Source organism: Melanostigma gelatinosum, assembly GCF_949748355.1.
Source record: "Melanostigma gelatinosum genome assembly, chromosome: 16".
Lineage (NCBI taxonomy): Eukaryota > Metazoa > Chordata > Actinopteri > Perciformes > Zoarcidae > Melanostigma > Melanostigma gelatinosum.
In genome coordinates this window covers 11,434,007-11,449,368 of record NC_136649.1, presented here as the reverse complement: position 1 = coordinate 11,449,368, position 15,362 = coordinate 11,434,007, and the positions used below count along the sequence as shown (strand labels likewise).

The window sequence follows — 15,362 nt, the reverse complement described above, 5'->3', positions numbered from 1 at the left end:
TACGAGAGAGGGGGAGTATGGGGGTGTGTGTGTGTGTGTATGTGTGTAGATGTATATCTACACACATGAAGATGAAATTCCTTTTAATTTCTGTGCTGTTTTTCACTTTTTAATGCATATCTTTAAAAATCAAAACAAATGTGATGAAGTAAGCGAAGAATCAATGACTTTTCTGACAAGTCGACAGATTTGCTTCCACAAAAATAGCTTTTATTACATTGCTTTCATATTATTTGGTGACTTATAGGATGTGGATTTTCCAGTTAAAATTGAAGTGTACTCATGAGTAAAAAGATTGTAAGAATATAATGAATTTCTTCAGGACATTATGGGTTATTTTAAGAGCGCAGGGTTATTGGAAGAGATGTCTTGGACCGTCCTCTTCATTTGCTTTCCATTTATCATATAAATCATATAAATCATATAAATCCCTGCTCTCTTCTCTGTCTCGCTCCTCTCTTTTTCCTGGCAAAGTTGAGAGTGGTGTTACCATCTGTCTGTGATGTGTCCTGAACGCAACTGTGTGTGTGTGTGTGTGTGTGTGTGTTCGAGGCAGGATGGCCAGGCTGAGCTGGGAATGGGGCTCAGATGGAGAGAGAAGGAGAGTTTAAGACGGAAGAAGAAGAAGAAAAATAAGAGATGAGAGAGAGGCTAGAAAGACTGAGTGATGTGTGCTTATGTTGCAACAGTATGAACCACAGCTGTGTGATCTACTAACCCTTCGAGAGACCGTGTCAGTGCTAGAAGACGACCAGCTGAAAGAAAGGACGCACAATGACACACAGCTGTTTTCAGAGGAATGCTGTGTGTGTGTGTGTGTGTGTGTGTACATTATCTGTGTATGTATGTCAGAAATGGATATCAGAGATATGTCTTCACTAAAATTAAAAGCATATCCCCAATGCACACTGTATGTGTGAGTGCTAACAGCAGCTTTAGCCATTTAGGGGTGATTTCACTCACCAGAGTTTAATTGAAACACCGACGTCATTCAGTCATCTGACTCCGGCAATGAATCTGCGTGAGTGTGTTTGTCTACGTGCGCATATCGGTGTTAGGTTAGCGTTTAGTCGGAACATTTAGTCTGGAGCTCTTTGTGTATCTGGATATGTGTATTTCCCCAGGAGACAGGATATATATCACCGCTGACGTAAGTGTACGGGAGCTTCAGCGTTTTTGCTGTGTGTATGTATGTGTGTGAGCCCGTGCATTATGGCTGATTAAGTTCAGGGTTAGCAGCTTGGTTAAAAACCTTGGTGAGGTTTGGTTCTTGCCCGATAGGCAATTAGGTGAAGCCATGTTATTTTCCACTTCAGATGAATGGCCTTCGTAGTTCTTATTTTTGGTTTTGCTGCTTTTATTATGCAAGCACAGAAACATTATCCAGATTTAGCCCTCTGGGTTACTCTCTAAAGAGCGCCATCACAATTGACCCCAGAGGGCCTTGGTCGACATCTTATAAGGAATACTGATCTGCTTTGTGCTGTATTTACAATGCTGAGAGCAGGTGCAGTAATCCCTATTCACCGATCAAACGGAGACCTTATTCATCCAATCTTTCTCTTTTTATTAACCCTCCTAGCAGGATACCCAGTGCAATCCCTCCTGTATTTTACGAGACTAGTTTATGAGGAAGTGCTCTGAATTAGTCTCTCACTCTGATCTCTGGTTTTCTCTGCCTTTTTCATCTTTCTTTCTTTTATGTTGACATGATGTGACATGATGTGACTTGTTGTATTTCACCAAAGCCGATACGTCTGTGCAAAGCTAGTATAAGAGGAAAAGACAACGTATTAGGAAAATATTAAGTCTGTTATAACCACGGTTTGTAATGTCCTCTGTCTCTTTCTACGTACACAAGGTTATTTTTCTTATCTTTGTTGAGTGAACCAATTATAAATCTTACCGTCTCTCTCTCTCTCTCATTGTTCTGCTTCTTTGAATAAACCTCATTCTCTCTAGCTCATTCTAGTATGCATTATTCCAGTGTTCGTGTGGCCATCTTTCATGTTTCAGGTACACCTCAGCTATTAGAAATGAACAGTATCTTGCTTTGATCCCAGTTCTTATACAATCGGGTATTGAAACCGCATATCTAGAGTAGACCTAAAGGAAACAGACAAATTGAATAAAAGCCCCTCAGCAATGCCAAGAGGTTTTTTCTGCTCACAGGAAGTGGAAAACCTTTTGTTGTTGAGACAATTCAACAATAAACACAAATGAAAAAAAACATACTGATTGTCTGGCCGAATACACTTTTGGCATTACCTGGCCTCACATTTCATTTTAAACAGGAGTGGTTTGACATCTTGGGGAATACACTTATTTACTTCCTTGTTTGAGAGAATTGATACTCCTCTCACATCTGTTTTGTGATATGAAGTTCCTGCCGGTTAGCTTAGCCTAGCATAAAAAACGGAATTAGTAAGAAACGTCTCGTCTTTTTCCATCTCAGTTTTTGAACAGGTTAAACAAAGAAGATACAATGCGTTATAAAAAGGGCTTCATACGTGTTGATAGGTGGATTTTGTTTCCTGTAGAAGAAGCTATGCTATGCTAAGCTAACTGGCTGCTGGCTCCAGCTTCATATTTATTAGACATGAGGATAGTAACAATCTTATTGTCAGACTTTTGGCAAGAAACCAAATAAACATTTTTTTAAATGTCCAACGATCTCTTCATGAATGTAGGACTGGACTTTCTGAAATCTGTCCAACTTTAGCAAATGTTCTGCTGTTTGTTGCTTACGCTTATGAAGCCATATTTTAGTATCGCAGACACTTAAGATCATTCGTCATGTTTTTCTCGTCGTTGTGTTTTTGACGTCCTGGTTTGATTGCTTTTAAAAAAGCACAGGGAAATCCCTAATTCTTATCTGGTTCTTATTTTCATGTAACAAAAAAATAAAACATCTGTGTGTGTGTGTGTGTGTGTGTTTATAACTTAACAATACTGACGTGCCCTGTTCCTCATTCTCTGCATTTCTCTCTGTACTTTCCCAGGTAGGGCAGTTCAGTGAATTTCTCCATGAATGTACGTCACAATGATGATGACAGACCAGATTCCACTGGACTTGGCTCCGCCCCCCCTCCTGAATGGGGAGGTCCCTCTCATGTCTCACATGGTTAACGGTGACGCAGCACAGCAGGTAAACACGCACACACACGCGCACACACACACGCACACACGTCTGTCATTTGCATTCAAGTCATCCTTTCAGAATGACCATACAAATGCAGCCACCACCTCTCAACGTGTTTGTGTTGCAATGCACACACACACTGACCAGATGGGAACACAAATAAATACAGACGCATGCACGCACATACACTTGCATCATTCAATCTTAAAGACGTATAACTGGCTCCAATGATGGATCCCAGGCCTCAGCTTAGATTACTTCGGAAAAGGACTTGCCTGCTTCTCTGACGCTGACCGATCTTATCAGAATCCGCAGAGCCAACTGGATCACCGTCAAAGTAGAAGACCCCACCCGAGCTCGGTACAGGCGACAGGAAGGGAATGGCGTGATTGAAAGCATCACAGTTAATTGACCTGGGTTAAATCCTGTTGTCACAGATATTACACCGTGTGCTTTTGGTAGATGAGAGGAGATGATGATGATGATGATGATGATCGTCCCCGGCCTGTTTCCCACAGCCCAGAGGAAGCACGGTGGGGGTGTTTTGGCTGTGACACATAACCGTTAGGGAGGGCTTTGGCTGTAACACACAGCAGTTAGGGAGCTCTTTTTATTGTAACACCCTGCAGTTTAAACTTGGTTCCAAGTGTGGAATCAGGATTCTAGACGGATGATTATATAGATTTGAACCTGCATCTCTGTGTCCGTGTTTATGTGTATTTGTTTGTTCTTAGTCGGTCTGTGTGTGTGTTTCTTTGACCCTTTCAGCGTCTGTGTAGGCACACAAGTGTCTGTGTTGAGTCTGAGCACATATTCTGTGTTTGTGTTTGTCTGCTTGCTTGTCAATCAGCCTTCCTGTCTGTCTATCTGTGTCTACCTGCCTACACCTACATGTGTGTTTATCTGCGTCTGTGTGTTCCTTCAGTGCATGCAAGCTAAGACATCAGAAACATTGTAAGGGTGCAACAGTATAATATTCTACAATGTTTTATGTTGAAAGAAATGTCTTAAAAAGAGCCAAAGGTCCACCATCAAAAATCGAATCTGTAGCTGTAACTCAATGGAATTCGTCATCAAAGGTTTCTTTCATTTTCCTTTCTGCAAAAGTGAAACGTTTCCCTGGGTTAACTATCTGTATACTGACATAAGTTAGTGTTCACCTCGAGCCCTTGCTGTTAGAAATTAAACCATTCCTGATTTACAAAAGAGAAAGAAAAGTTATTTGTTATTATCAAAACAGTTGGAACAGTTTCTTCCGTTTGACATAATAAAGTGCAACAATGTGCATTCCATTCCTCCCGTATGTCGCTACTTGGCTTCGTTCTGGCATGTTGGTGACGTTTGGAAATATTTTGCATTAAAGGCCAATCAAATATTAAAATATACAATGATATTTTAATCTTTTCTAATAATGACAAAGGGAATGAACTGCAGGCCTGTTTTTAAGTTTTTTTGATAATTTGCATTATTTCAGTTCTGTGACAGCAAATATTTCTCAGAAGATGATTAAAAAAATGTTTGTACACTTCCGAAGAAGTTGTTTGGAGAATGTCGATTCTGCCAAAATCATATTTTGTCAGTGTGCTGAAAGTGCATATTACACTAAAATCTAGAAGAAGTCAAAAAAAGTTTCCAACTTAATATCTAAAAAGCTGTGAGTGTATTAAACCATTAGCTGATCGTTACAGCATCAAAGACCAATACATTTTTCAAAACAGAACAAATACGCTACATTAACTATAGTATATAGCAGGTTTATACACAACGCACATATACGCACTCACGCCGCACACAACCACCCACATGGTCTGATTCGGGGGTTTTCTCAGTCTTTGGGAAACATGGGTCGCCCTGTACGATGCTGGGGTTCCCATAGCAACAACAGCCGCTGCAGCAGACAGAGCAGGAAGTGTGTATGTGTGTGTGTCTGAGGGAGAGGAGCAGGTTAGCGCTGAGATGGGAGAGCACGCAGACACGACAGGAGGAGCGCAGGATATGAGGATTTTACCACGGCACACCTGTAGAGCATAGACGGGTCTGTAGATGCATGTGTGCGTGAATACGTGTGCGCGCGTGTGTAATGGAGGGTCACCTGTTTCATGTCTACAGCCATGTGTGCACTCTCAACAATCTGTATGCGGAGAATATGACGGTAAGGTGCAGGCACACACGCACTCCCTTCCTGCATATTCAGCAGAAACACTGGGAAATCAAAACAGTCTCACATATTTCGGCATTCATTTGTGTGTGTGTGTGCCACCTGTCTGCATGTTTAACGGGGATGTACACATCACTCTGTGTTTGTACTGGTTTCAGTGGTTTCCTGCCAGTGAGTGTGGTTAAAGGAGAAAGGTTTTTCTCAAATCTGGGTGTGTGAGACGGCAGCATTGTCTCACCATTAGCTTACCTAACACCTCATTCATATGTGTGTGAACTCTGAGTCCGCCCTACTCAGGGATCCAATGCCTATTGTGTGTTATGTCACTTCTGCAAGCCTATTGGCTGCCCAGCAAGCGAGTCTGTCGTTTTCTTGTGATTGTTGAAGATGTATGCATGCATGTATTATACCCAATATGCACGACAGAAAGCACAGATCAGATACGTAGGAAGTGAATGTAACTGTGGGGTTTTTGTGTACGTGTTGTTGGTGCAGGTGATCCTGGTGCAGGTGAACCCGGGGGAGACGTTCACCATCCGGGCAGAGGACGGCTCACTGCAATGCATCCAGGGTCAGTCCCTTGATATACTCTATTATTATATTATCGTATTAACATGTGGCCTGGTGGCTGCTCTGATGTGTGTCACTTTGAGTATTTCCCATCACTTTAATCATATGCTGGCTGCACATGCTTACATGATGTTTGTGGGTTGAAACTTCACTCACTATTTATTTGGACAGCAAAACAACTTGACCATAGGGGAAATGTATTTCCAAATTATGTATTCATGTATTTTTTAAAGGTTTCCTGTTACCTCCTAGCTGGCCATTGGGTGTTTATCACAGTTTATCATGTAAATCTAATTATGGAGACTTGAAACTAGCTTGAGATAGGGAACACACACAGGGAATAACACGCTAGTAATCCCTTTATTATGTGCTGATGCAGGTGAAAGCAAGGATTCTTGTTGAGGAGATGAATCCCCAAACCTAGGATGTTGTAACTTTCCACAAGCACATGAACGCATCATATTGCTCCATTCTTTCAACTGCTTTATAACAGTATTGTGACAAATTGTAAAGTTATTCACCATATATATAATGTACTTTTTTGTAATAGATTTCTTTGCACATTGGTGTACACAATGGTCCTTAATTGTAGTCTTTGAGTCAATAATGCCGCACTAGGGGCGAAGGAAAGTTTGCTCCTGCTCGTGTTATCTTCAAACTGAATAAGACTACAGTAGTCGAAAGCAGAGTCAATGACCGATTGGGACAGAGTGGACCGCCATTGTCTCACTCTCTAGCTGCATCTGATATCAGCACATGAAAAGAGTGGGCATGCAAGCCACTCGGAGGCTCTCTTAGGCGGAAAGAGATGGCAGTAACACGGGAATTCCCCCAACTCTTGTGGAAAAGCGTCTCACTTTGATGATGTCAGCAGAGTAAGCTGTTACTCAGAAACCTTGAAAGGGCGCCTTTGTTTTCTGCTGAATCTCCCTCCTTCTGTCTGTCTCTCGCTTCTTCTCTCTCTTTCTTTGCCCTCTGTGAAGGTTTTCTTTGAGTGAGAGCACTTTTGGCTCAGACCCTGACTCCCTCCTGCAAAAAACTCCTGCCCCCCCCCGTCCACCACCACCACCACCACCCCATACTCTATGTTGCAACTAATTACAGCCCGCCTTCTTTTCTCCGCCCGCCGTGTAATTCAATTTTTCCCCTGAAATCAGAGGAATCGCTCTCGGCAGACCTTCGAGGCGGAGCTAATGCCAGATAGAAACAGTACATGCTGGGATGGGCGGATGCAAAGATGTGCTGATACAACTGACATAGAAATTCATAGATTTGGATCAATGAGTTGCAGAAAGATGGAAAGAAAAGAGAGATGAAAGAAGGGTTTACGGTGAATAGATTAATGGCACACCAGACAATGATTTGCAAAAAACACACAGCACTGACGTATCTGGGGTCATGGCGGTTGCCTGTTTATTTGTGGGGCTGCATGTGTGCACTTGCAAAATGTAGCATCGCAGGCCCAGTGTGAGCTTTTTTCGGTGCCTTTTACTGCAGTCAACGACGGTTAATTGGGCGGGTGGCTCGGGGTCGTGTTTGAATGCACATATTATTAATGTGGTGGGCCACACACACACACACACACACAAACTCTTGCTCTCACTTTCTGTCTGTGTCCATCTGGAGGAGGTCACTGGGTTTAAGAAGAGCTGGAGTGTGGCGGTGTGTTTTGAAGGCTAACCGAGTCACTCTTTAGACTGTGACTCTGGTGTGATTACTGAGACCTCAGAGCTCCGGGTTTGCGCATGCTTGTGTACTTGTGTGTGTGTGTGAGACACAGAGCGAGATTACAGAGACCTGAGGGCACAACCAGGGACCGGTTTTATATAAAGTAAGCTCTGTTTAGCTGCTGCACTGTGGTGCAAATATGCATACACGTACGCACACACGGGCTCTGCCAAGGCAGAACCGGCAGCCGAAAGAGATTCTTTCATATGAGCGCTCAGCCTTCCTTCTCCTCGGCTCACTTCTCTCTCCCCCTCTTTTACTCCTCTCGACTTCTTTTCCTCCCGCCTCTTTGCTTCTTTTCTGCCTCTATACTTAAACCAAACCTGGAGCAGCTAAGAGATTATTGTATTTGTTGGATTGATGTTAAGTACTGCTCATTAGCCACGCCACCACTAAATGCTACTGGCTGAAATATGCACTTTTATTTGGACTGAAAGTTAAAAAAAAAGTTTAAAATCTATTCAGCACTGCACTGTGCACAGTCAAAAAATTCACATTTGCTCTGAAATGTAGAACAGCTTTCAGGCCCTTTTCAGTAGTTCTGTCAGTTGTGTTGCTGGTGTCCTTTCTCTGCTCTCCCGTATTCGCTGATGCCTTCAAGAGTCTGTCGCCTCCACGACTTAATGGGTGTTTCTTTGTGCCACTTTTGTGTATCCGCATCTGGAATCATTCTCTGTATCAGTCTGTTAATTAGGGGGCACTGTGTGTGTGTGTGTGAGAGAGAGAGAGAGAGAGAGAGAGAGAGAGAGAGAGAGAGAGAGAGAGAGAGAGAGAGAGAGAGAGAGAGAGAGAGAGAGAGAGAGAGAGAGAGAGAGAGAGAGAGAGAGAGAGAGAGAGAGAGAGAGAGAGTCTGCGTGTCTCCGTCCCCTGTTTAGTCAGACTGACCTCTCGGTGCTCCGGGGGTCAGCTTCAACTGCCCCCCCCCCCCCCCCCCCCCTATCTCTCACCGTCTCATCGAGTTGCGCTCATGTACCGGTATCCACTCTTCTCCCTCCTCTCCCCTCCCCCTCCCCCTCTCAACCCCCACCTCTCCCATTCTCTCTTCCTCCCCCACTAAGACCATTCCCCTGAGCTTTCCCACACTCACATCAAAGGACAAGACTCTGGAGGGTGTGTTAGAGCACCGTGCTATGGAATGTGAGTGTGTTAATGTGTGTGTGTGTGTGTCTATGTGTGTTTTACAAGGCTGTGTTGGTTTACTGTGTTGTTTGGTCTTTGTTGGACTTTTATGAGGAATGATGAGGCCAGGGGGTGAAGAGCAGGAAGCCGTGCCCTGCTAGGGAGGATGTGACATCATGAGGCCTGGGTGGCAGCGGAGTACTTGTACTTTGTGGGCTTGGTTGGTTGGAGCAGTTGATTGGCTTCATTTTTACAACATAATGGCGGTTTTACTGGATGTCCTAAATGCACAACATTTCAGTGGAGGTGAGTAGAGATGGTTAATCTGTGCATGTAGATTGTGTCGGCAGCTACTCGATGGCTTTCTGATCAAATCCCAACTTGTTTGCACAAAAAAACACTTGTATCCACCAGAGTGGAGGGTTTCCAGTGTCCTTTAAGAGGCTAATGAGGCATCATGGACAAGTGGAAAAGCAGACACTTATCTTTAACATTGCTGTTTGTAATGTTCAGATTCTTTCTATGTAGAGTTAGCAATGCTGCGTCTGAAATCACATACTATGCACAACATGCTCAGTATATGTGCTGTGGTTCAAAAGACTTTCGTTTGACTAAAAAGTAGCACGTATTCCTCCGGACGCACTGAACTGTAATTGCGGACCAATTGACCAAACAATGATTTCAATCATAAAGTCTGAACTAAGATAAAAAACATATCGCACCTAAGTTGAATCTTAAACTTACATTTACATTCATGGTCGTTGTCGTCATAGCGTCCAGTGTTTGGATACTGTAATATTTCACAGGAAATAGTCTGCAGTTTGTGTACAATCGTTTTTTTTTTAAGGTTTGGGAAAAAACTCACATACTGTTTAAAAGTACTAAATAGCATGTTAGTAGAGAAGTTTCTAGAACAATGTGTTCTAGAAAAGTAAAACAAATAAAATATTTCCTACAGGCTTTATTCTTATGGATAATAATACTTGCAGAATGCATGCATGATAAACTCCATGCCCACTGCTGCATTACTGCAATGCCCACTGCGGCATTATGGGAAATGTAGTCCCCTGCTCTGCTGCAGTCCGGTTAGCCACCACTACACCAGCTGTGTGCACATGGTGCTTTGCACGTGTGTCATCCAGACAGAGCGTGTAGCGACACACTCGAGGTCTGTTTTGTGTTTTACCAGCAGATGTGCGTTGTTTGTTTGCGCTCCCTCTCCTTGTTGCTCTCTCACCCTCTGTGGGTGTATCCTAATTCTGTTATTTCAAACCTCCGCACCGCTGGAGTCGGTCAGTCATTAAAGACTGTTTCCGTCACCTTAATTCTGTTCAGAGCTGCTTAGTTGGAGGATTCACAAGTCTTTTGTCAGACAACTACTCCCCCATTGAAAAATGTCGAAGTAATTGGATGCTGCATTGAAATCCCATCACCACAACACTGCAGTTGTATCAAATTACTGATGTGGATTGACACAAATGCAGATATATCATTTCCATACTGTGATAGTGCAGCGACCGACCCCTGTGTATCAGCCAGAAGTGACTAACGTTGTAATGTGAGCTTTTTTCCCTTTGTACAAAATGGCTCGGGCACTAAATTGTTATTACACATTATGAGGCTTCATCACAATCTGGGATTATTAACTCATGCATTTATAAGTGAAAACAAATTGATAAATGCAGATGCAAGTCATGCACATTTAGCGAGCGATCAGCCACTGACGTCAATTCAGAGGATTTGTGATTCCTCCATGCATCTCTTCCTTGTGCCTTAAGTGGGAGGAACTATGCGAGTAAGGGCAATGAGGAGAGGATGAAGGGAATTGGGATGTACCCTGTGTTTTTCCTTCCCTTTCATCATTCAGCCTCTCTGTCCCTTTCCCCCATTTTTGTCTCACTTCGTTTGTCTTCAGTTCCTGTCTACTTTGGTGCTGATGCTGATATTCCTCTTGCTGGTTTTACCACATCGCTACGCAAGCACGCTGAGCCTCTCTTTCGCCAGTCTCCTCCCGAAGTGTGCACTTCTACACTCTTGAGCCCTTTGATGTAAATAGAAAGGGGCTGGTTGAAAGAAATATGGCGGAAAGTCTCGCAGCTTGTGTTTACACCGAGCCCAGATGGCTCTAAACAAGCTGTGGGAGAGAGGATGCAAATACACTTTTCTCAGAAGGGCTTCATTTAGAGTTCTGTCTCGGCTGGGCCCGCTGCTGCTTGGAACCAGAGGTGGTTGTTTTGGGAACTTTTGGAACCCGCTGTGAAATCCACCCGTATGGGACAGATTGAGAATGAATGTGCAGGTGGAAGACAGCTGACTGACATCTGTATTCCCGTCAGCTGAAAAGGATTGATGTGTATTGAAATGAACAAACTGTTTGCCGTACTTGCGTGTGGATGTGAGTCTTTCTCTTTGTGTGACTAGACAAAAGAATGAGCATGTTGTTGTTGTTGTTGTTATGCCACTGGCCTTTGGCCCCAGGTATAATGAATCCCACCACCGATTAAAGGCGCGTTGCTTGATGTCCATGTGGCATTTCCAGGTATGTTAAAGTTCCCCTTTACTTTGCTCATGTCATGTTCTGACTGGTTTATCTCAACGCCGTCTTATGAAAACAATGCGTGTCCAAAATCACAACTTTTCATGAGCTTAATGAGAACATCATTTCTCACCCCTCCGTTTTAAAATTGGTTCAAGTTGGCAACTGCTGAGTCTGTATTTATGGAATATGCTTTGCTGGAAAAAAGGGTAGTGGGATGGGTGGAGAGACACGCATGGTGTGGAGGGATAATAATGGAGAAAGTCTCTGTGTTTGGGTGCATGCATCTATCTGCATTTAGTTTTTGCTTCAGGTTTTTATGCCCTCGGGGCCAACCGTAAAACCAATCCTGGTGGGAGTGTGTGTGTGTGTGTGTGTGTTTTTAATTTTACGTTACGTCCCGTTGGATTTGGGAAAGTGGTCACCATGGGAACAGACTCTCACTCCAGGTGGCGTGTACTGGAATGCGGTCCCTCAGGGCACAGTTTGTGTGTGCGCGTGGCATACCTGTCTTTCTTTTTCCAGTATTTTACACTCTTGTACTTGTACTCTTGTACTTTGAAACAAAAGGACAGAGAGGATTGTATTGGTTCAGTTGGCACAGGGTACTTAAGAGCTTGACTTTAGTGTGTGTGTGTGTGTGTGTGTGTGTGTGTGTGTTTTGTGAGAGAGAGGAAGAGAGAGCGAGAGAGAGAGAGAGAGTTGATTGTTGTTGTATGTCCTGCCCAGCACTCACTTATAAACTCAATGCCCTCACAGTAGGGCATGCGGAGGGAGGAAGAAATGGAGTGGAAATGAAAAGATAGAGTGAAGGAAAGGTAAATAAAGGGAGAGAGACAGAAAAAAGAGGAGAGTGAGATCAGATGCTGCGTGTCTGGTCGTGTCTGCTGCCATGCATTCCGGGCGAGGCCACTTCCTCTATGCGATGACCCCAGCCACCCCCGCGCTGCTGACTTGGTCGGGTCTGCCAGCTCCTGAGACGGCTTTATTTGCTGTTGGGACCGGCCCACTTAGGGCGATGCAGGGTTTGGAGGGTGGTAGAGAAGAGTAGGAGAAAACATGGATGAAAACTGTGTCTGTCTTTATATGTAAGACTGTGTGAAAGTGGATGTGTGTGTGAACAGCAGCTGTGCAGAGTAGGGAGCTTGCAGAATTTTCCATAGAAAGAAAGAACGAGAGAAAGAGAGAGAAAGAGAGAAAGAGGGCTTTTCCAGGGGATGAAATTCTTGGCTCCCTTGAAGCTCAGGGTACAGCTGGAGCACTTCTCCCTCCCTCCGCCCTCATTCCCTCCTCCTTTCTCCCTCTTTCCAACCTCCTTCACTTCCTCCCTTGTTTCCCTGTCTCTCCTTCTGTCTTTCTGTATTGTAGTATTTTTATTTTTTTTTTCAGTCTTTCCTTCATAACTCCAACTTTTTAGTGATTTGCATGCTGCTTTTTTATTTTTAAAACACTCTCCACATGTTTCTCATGCCGCTTTTCGGATTAGATTGAATTATATTCGTTGAATCTTTGTTGATCACATGGGACTGTTGTGGCTGCAAGTAATGGGAAAACATGTGCCTTCCTAAGGCCTCCTGCAGCTGCATAGCACACACATGTGATTGTTTACATCATGTGTGTTTAGATTTCACAGGGAAGCCCCCCTCTTCTTTTTTTTGCTCTGACCTGTATGTTTTGGGGAGGGGAAGCATGTGTCCGTCAATGGGAGGGCCCAAACACGGAGATCGAGGAAAAGTCTGAGGGATTGTTAGAGAACACGTTTGATATAAAGAGAACTTGGTTTGACTTAAATACTTATCTGTGTGGCATAGACACACTTCCCTTGCTTTTCTGATCACTCAGCAGCACATACACACAAAACAGTGGAATTCAGAGATGGGGAATGGGCGGAAAGTCCCTGCTAATCTAGGACTTCCAGTCTTGCCTTCTTTCTTTCCACTGACATTCACACGACTTCTCCTCCTCTCCTCTCCTCTCCTCTCCTCTCCTCTCCTCTCCTCTCCTCTCCTCTCCTCTCCTCTCCTCTCCTCTCCTCTCCTCTCGTTCTCCCTGCACACCCTTTCTCTGCTCTTTGCGGTGGACACAACCTCAGTGCTGTTGGGATTGTGACTCATCCACCAGAAATGCCCCACATTAACATGTGGAGAGATAGAAAGTAGGAGAGTGAGGGGACGGCGGGTGGGGGGAGGAGGGGGGATGAATACAGCTGGCTACAGACCTAGCAGGTTGCGCACAGAGGGGAAAGAACTGGTAAAAAAGGACTGAAAGCATATCTGTTCCTTTAGTGGGTCATTAAAACAATTATTGCATGTTGAAGATTCAATGGAGTGAGAGCGAGAAGGGAGGGAAAGAAGGAAATTACTGTGAGACTCTAGGTCTGTTTACACACCAACAGCTGTTGCACTTCGCTCTCTCTCTCTCTCTCTCTCTCTCTCTTTCTCTTTCTCTCTCTCTCCTAGACATGTAGGGCTGATTAGGGAATGGATACAATGAGTCATCCGTGTCTGGATTTTGTATACGTGCATGCTTGCACATGTATGACAGGAATCTGCTCGTGTCCACATGCATGAGTGCGTGAACGGCAAGAGTGACACGTGGAGTATGTCGCTCCACGCGGTGTGTGTGTGTGTGTGTTGCGTGGTTACCAATCCCAAAACCATTATATCTGCAAGCCCAAGAATAGCCTCATGTGATAATGCTGGATAAGATCTGGCGAGGGTGTGTGTGTTCAGTTATTGTGTCTGGATTTGCAAATGTATTACAGCCCGTGTGTGTCTCATTTGGTTGTATGTTGTTCGTGCCACTGTGACCGGGATTCCTGTCTGTGTACACTATTTAAATGTCAGTGCGTTTCAAAGTCCAGTGTGTGTGTGTCCAAGTCAGCATGACATTTTGAACGTTTATGCACAAATGCCCAGGTGTCAATCTGGCATGTCACGTTTGTCTGTATTTGGGCCAGGTACATCTGTGTCAATGTGTGTGTGTGTGTGTGTGTTGAGATCTTGAGGGCAAAGCATGGCTGGGCTCAGTGTCTCTCCAGACGTTACGTTGCTCTCCTCTGGAGCAGACCCAGCAGCAGAAGCAGGTCGGCCGGCAGCACCCCTCCTTCGGGTGTGGGAGAACTGGAGAGAGATCTGGGCTGGGTGGAGGGATGAGCTGGCACCCGGGCCACAAGCTGAACACTAAACAGATCCAGGCTTGTTAAGGACCGTTTACAAAGCAATCAAGACAGGACAAGATGAAGATCAACATCATATTCTTAGAAATCTAAATGTAATCGTTTGAAATAAAAAAACTTAAGGATCGTGGTCATTTATAGGACGAAAAATTACAAAACAAAGATCCAAAAGAAAAACCGCTTTAGAAGATAATCGGTCACTTAGGATCTTGGTTGAAGGATTCTTCAATACTTGTACCACCCTTTTGTTGTGTGTATTACTACATTTTTTCCCCTAAAATGGGTGTATTGAATATGGGGGAAACTCTATTTGGAATTAAATCATTCTCAAAGAATCCCAAAAGAAAGAGGAAGAGTGTTAGATGTATAATAACACATGTTTTCCAATACTCTGGGGCTATTGAGTGTTCAACACTGAAAGGGCTGCTGCTGTCCTGGCCTGTTCCTCCTTGCAAAATAACAAAACACTAAAACCAAACAATAATCGAGCTAATTGGGACAAACCTGGATTAGGGTATAGGTTACATAAAGAAACAAAGTAATAAATAACTGGCGCAGACCTTGGAAGGTGGGTTTTGCACAAGCAGGGGTGGAAAGTTTTCTCCACTGTTGTTGCAAAAAGCTGAATACTTTTTACATCGCGCTTGATCTAAAATATGAGGCCGAGCCAGTGGGCTAGTAAAATACAGGCCTGGTTTAACAAGAGTCACAGCTTTTAATATGCTGATGTCGGATGATAATGAAGTCGTCATGGCATTGATGGTTTCATCAGCTGGCAAAACTCAGACTGCTTACTACTTGTTCTCTTATGACACTGTTTTGTAACTTTGAGCTTGGAGGCCATAAATTGAGGCGCTCACTCATCCTGAGGAATGTGCTTGCACACACACACACACACACACACGCTCACACACACACACACACACACACA

At 43.9% G+C, this 15,362-nt stretch overlaps 1 protein-coding gene across 1 annotated transcript in view; it reads left to right on the top strand.

Moving 5' to 3' along the window:
* fndc3ba (fibronectin type III domain containing 3Ba) overlaps positions 1-15,362 on the top strand; it is an 83,167-nt gene that overhangs the window by 16,810 nt on the left and 50,995 nt on the right. The window contains exons 2-3 of the mRNA XM_079286071.1: positions 3,003-3,148; positions 5,796-5,871. Coding sequence (XP_079142197.1) covers positions 3,032-3,148; positions 5,796-5,871 — 193 coding nt within the window. The 5' untranslated portion in view covers positions 3,003-3,031. The remainder of the gene's footprint in view (positions 1-3,002; positions 3,149-5,795; positions 5,872-15,362) is intronic.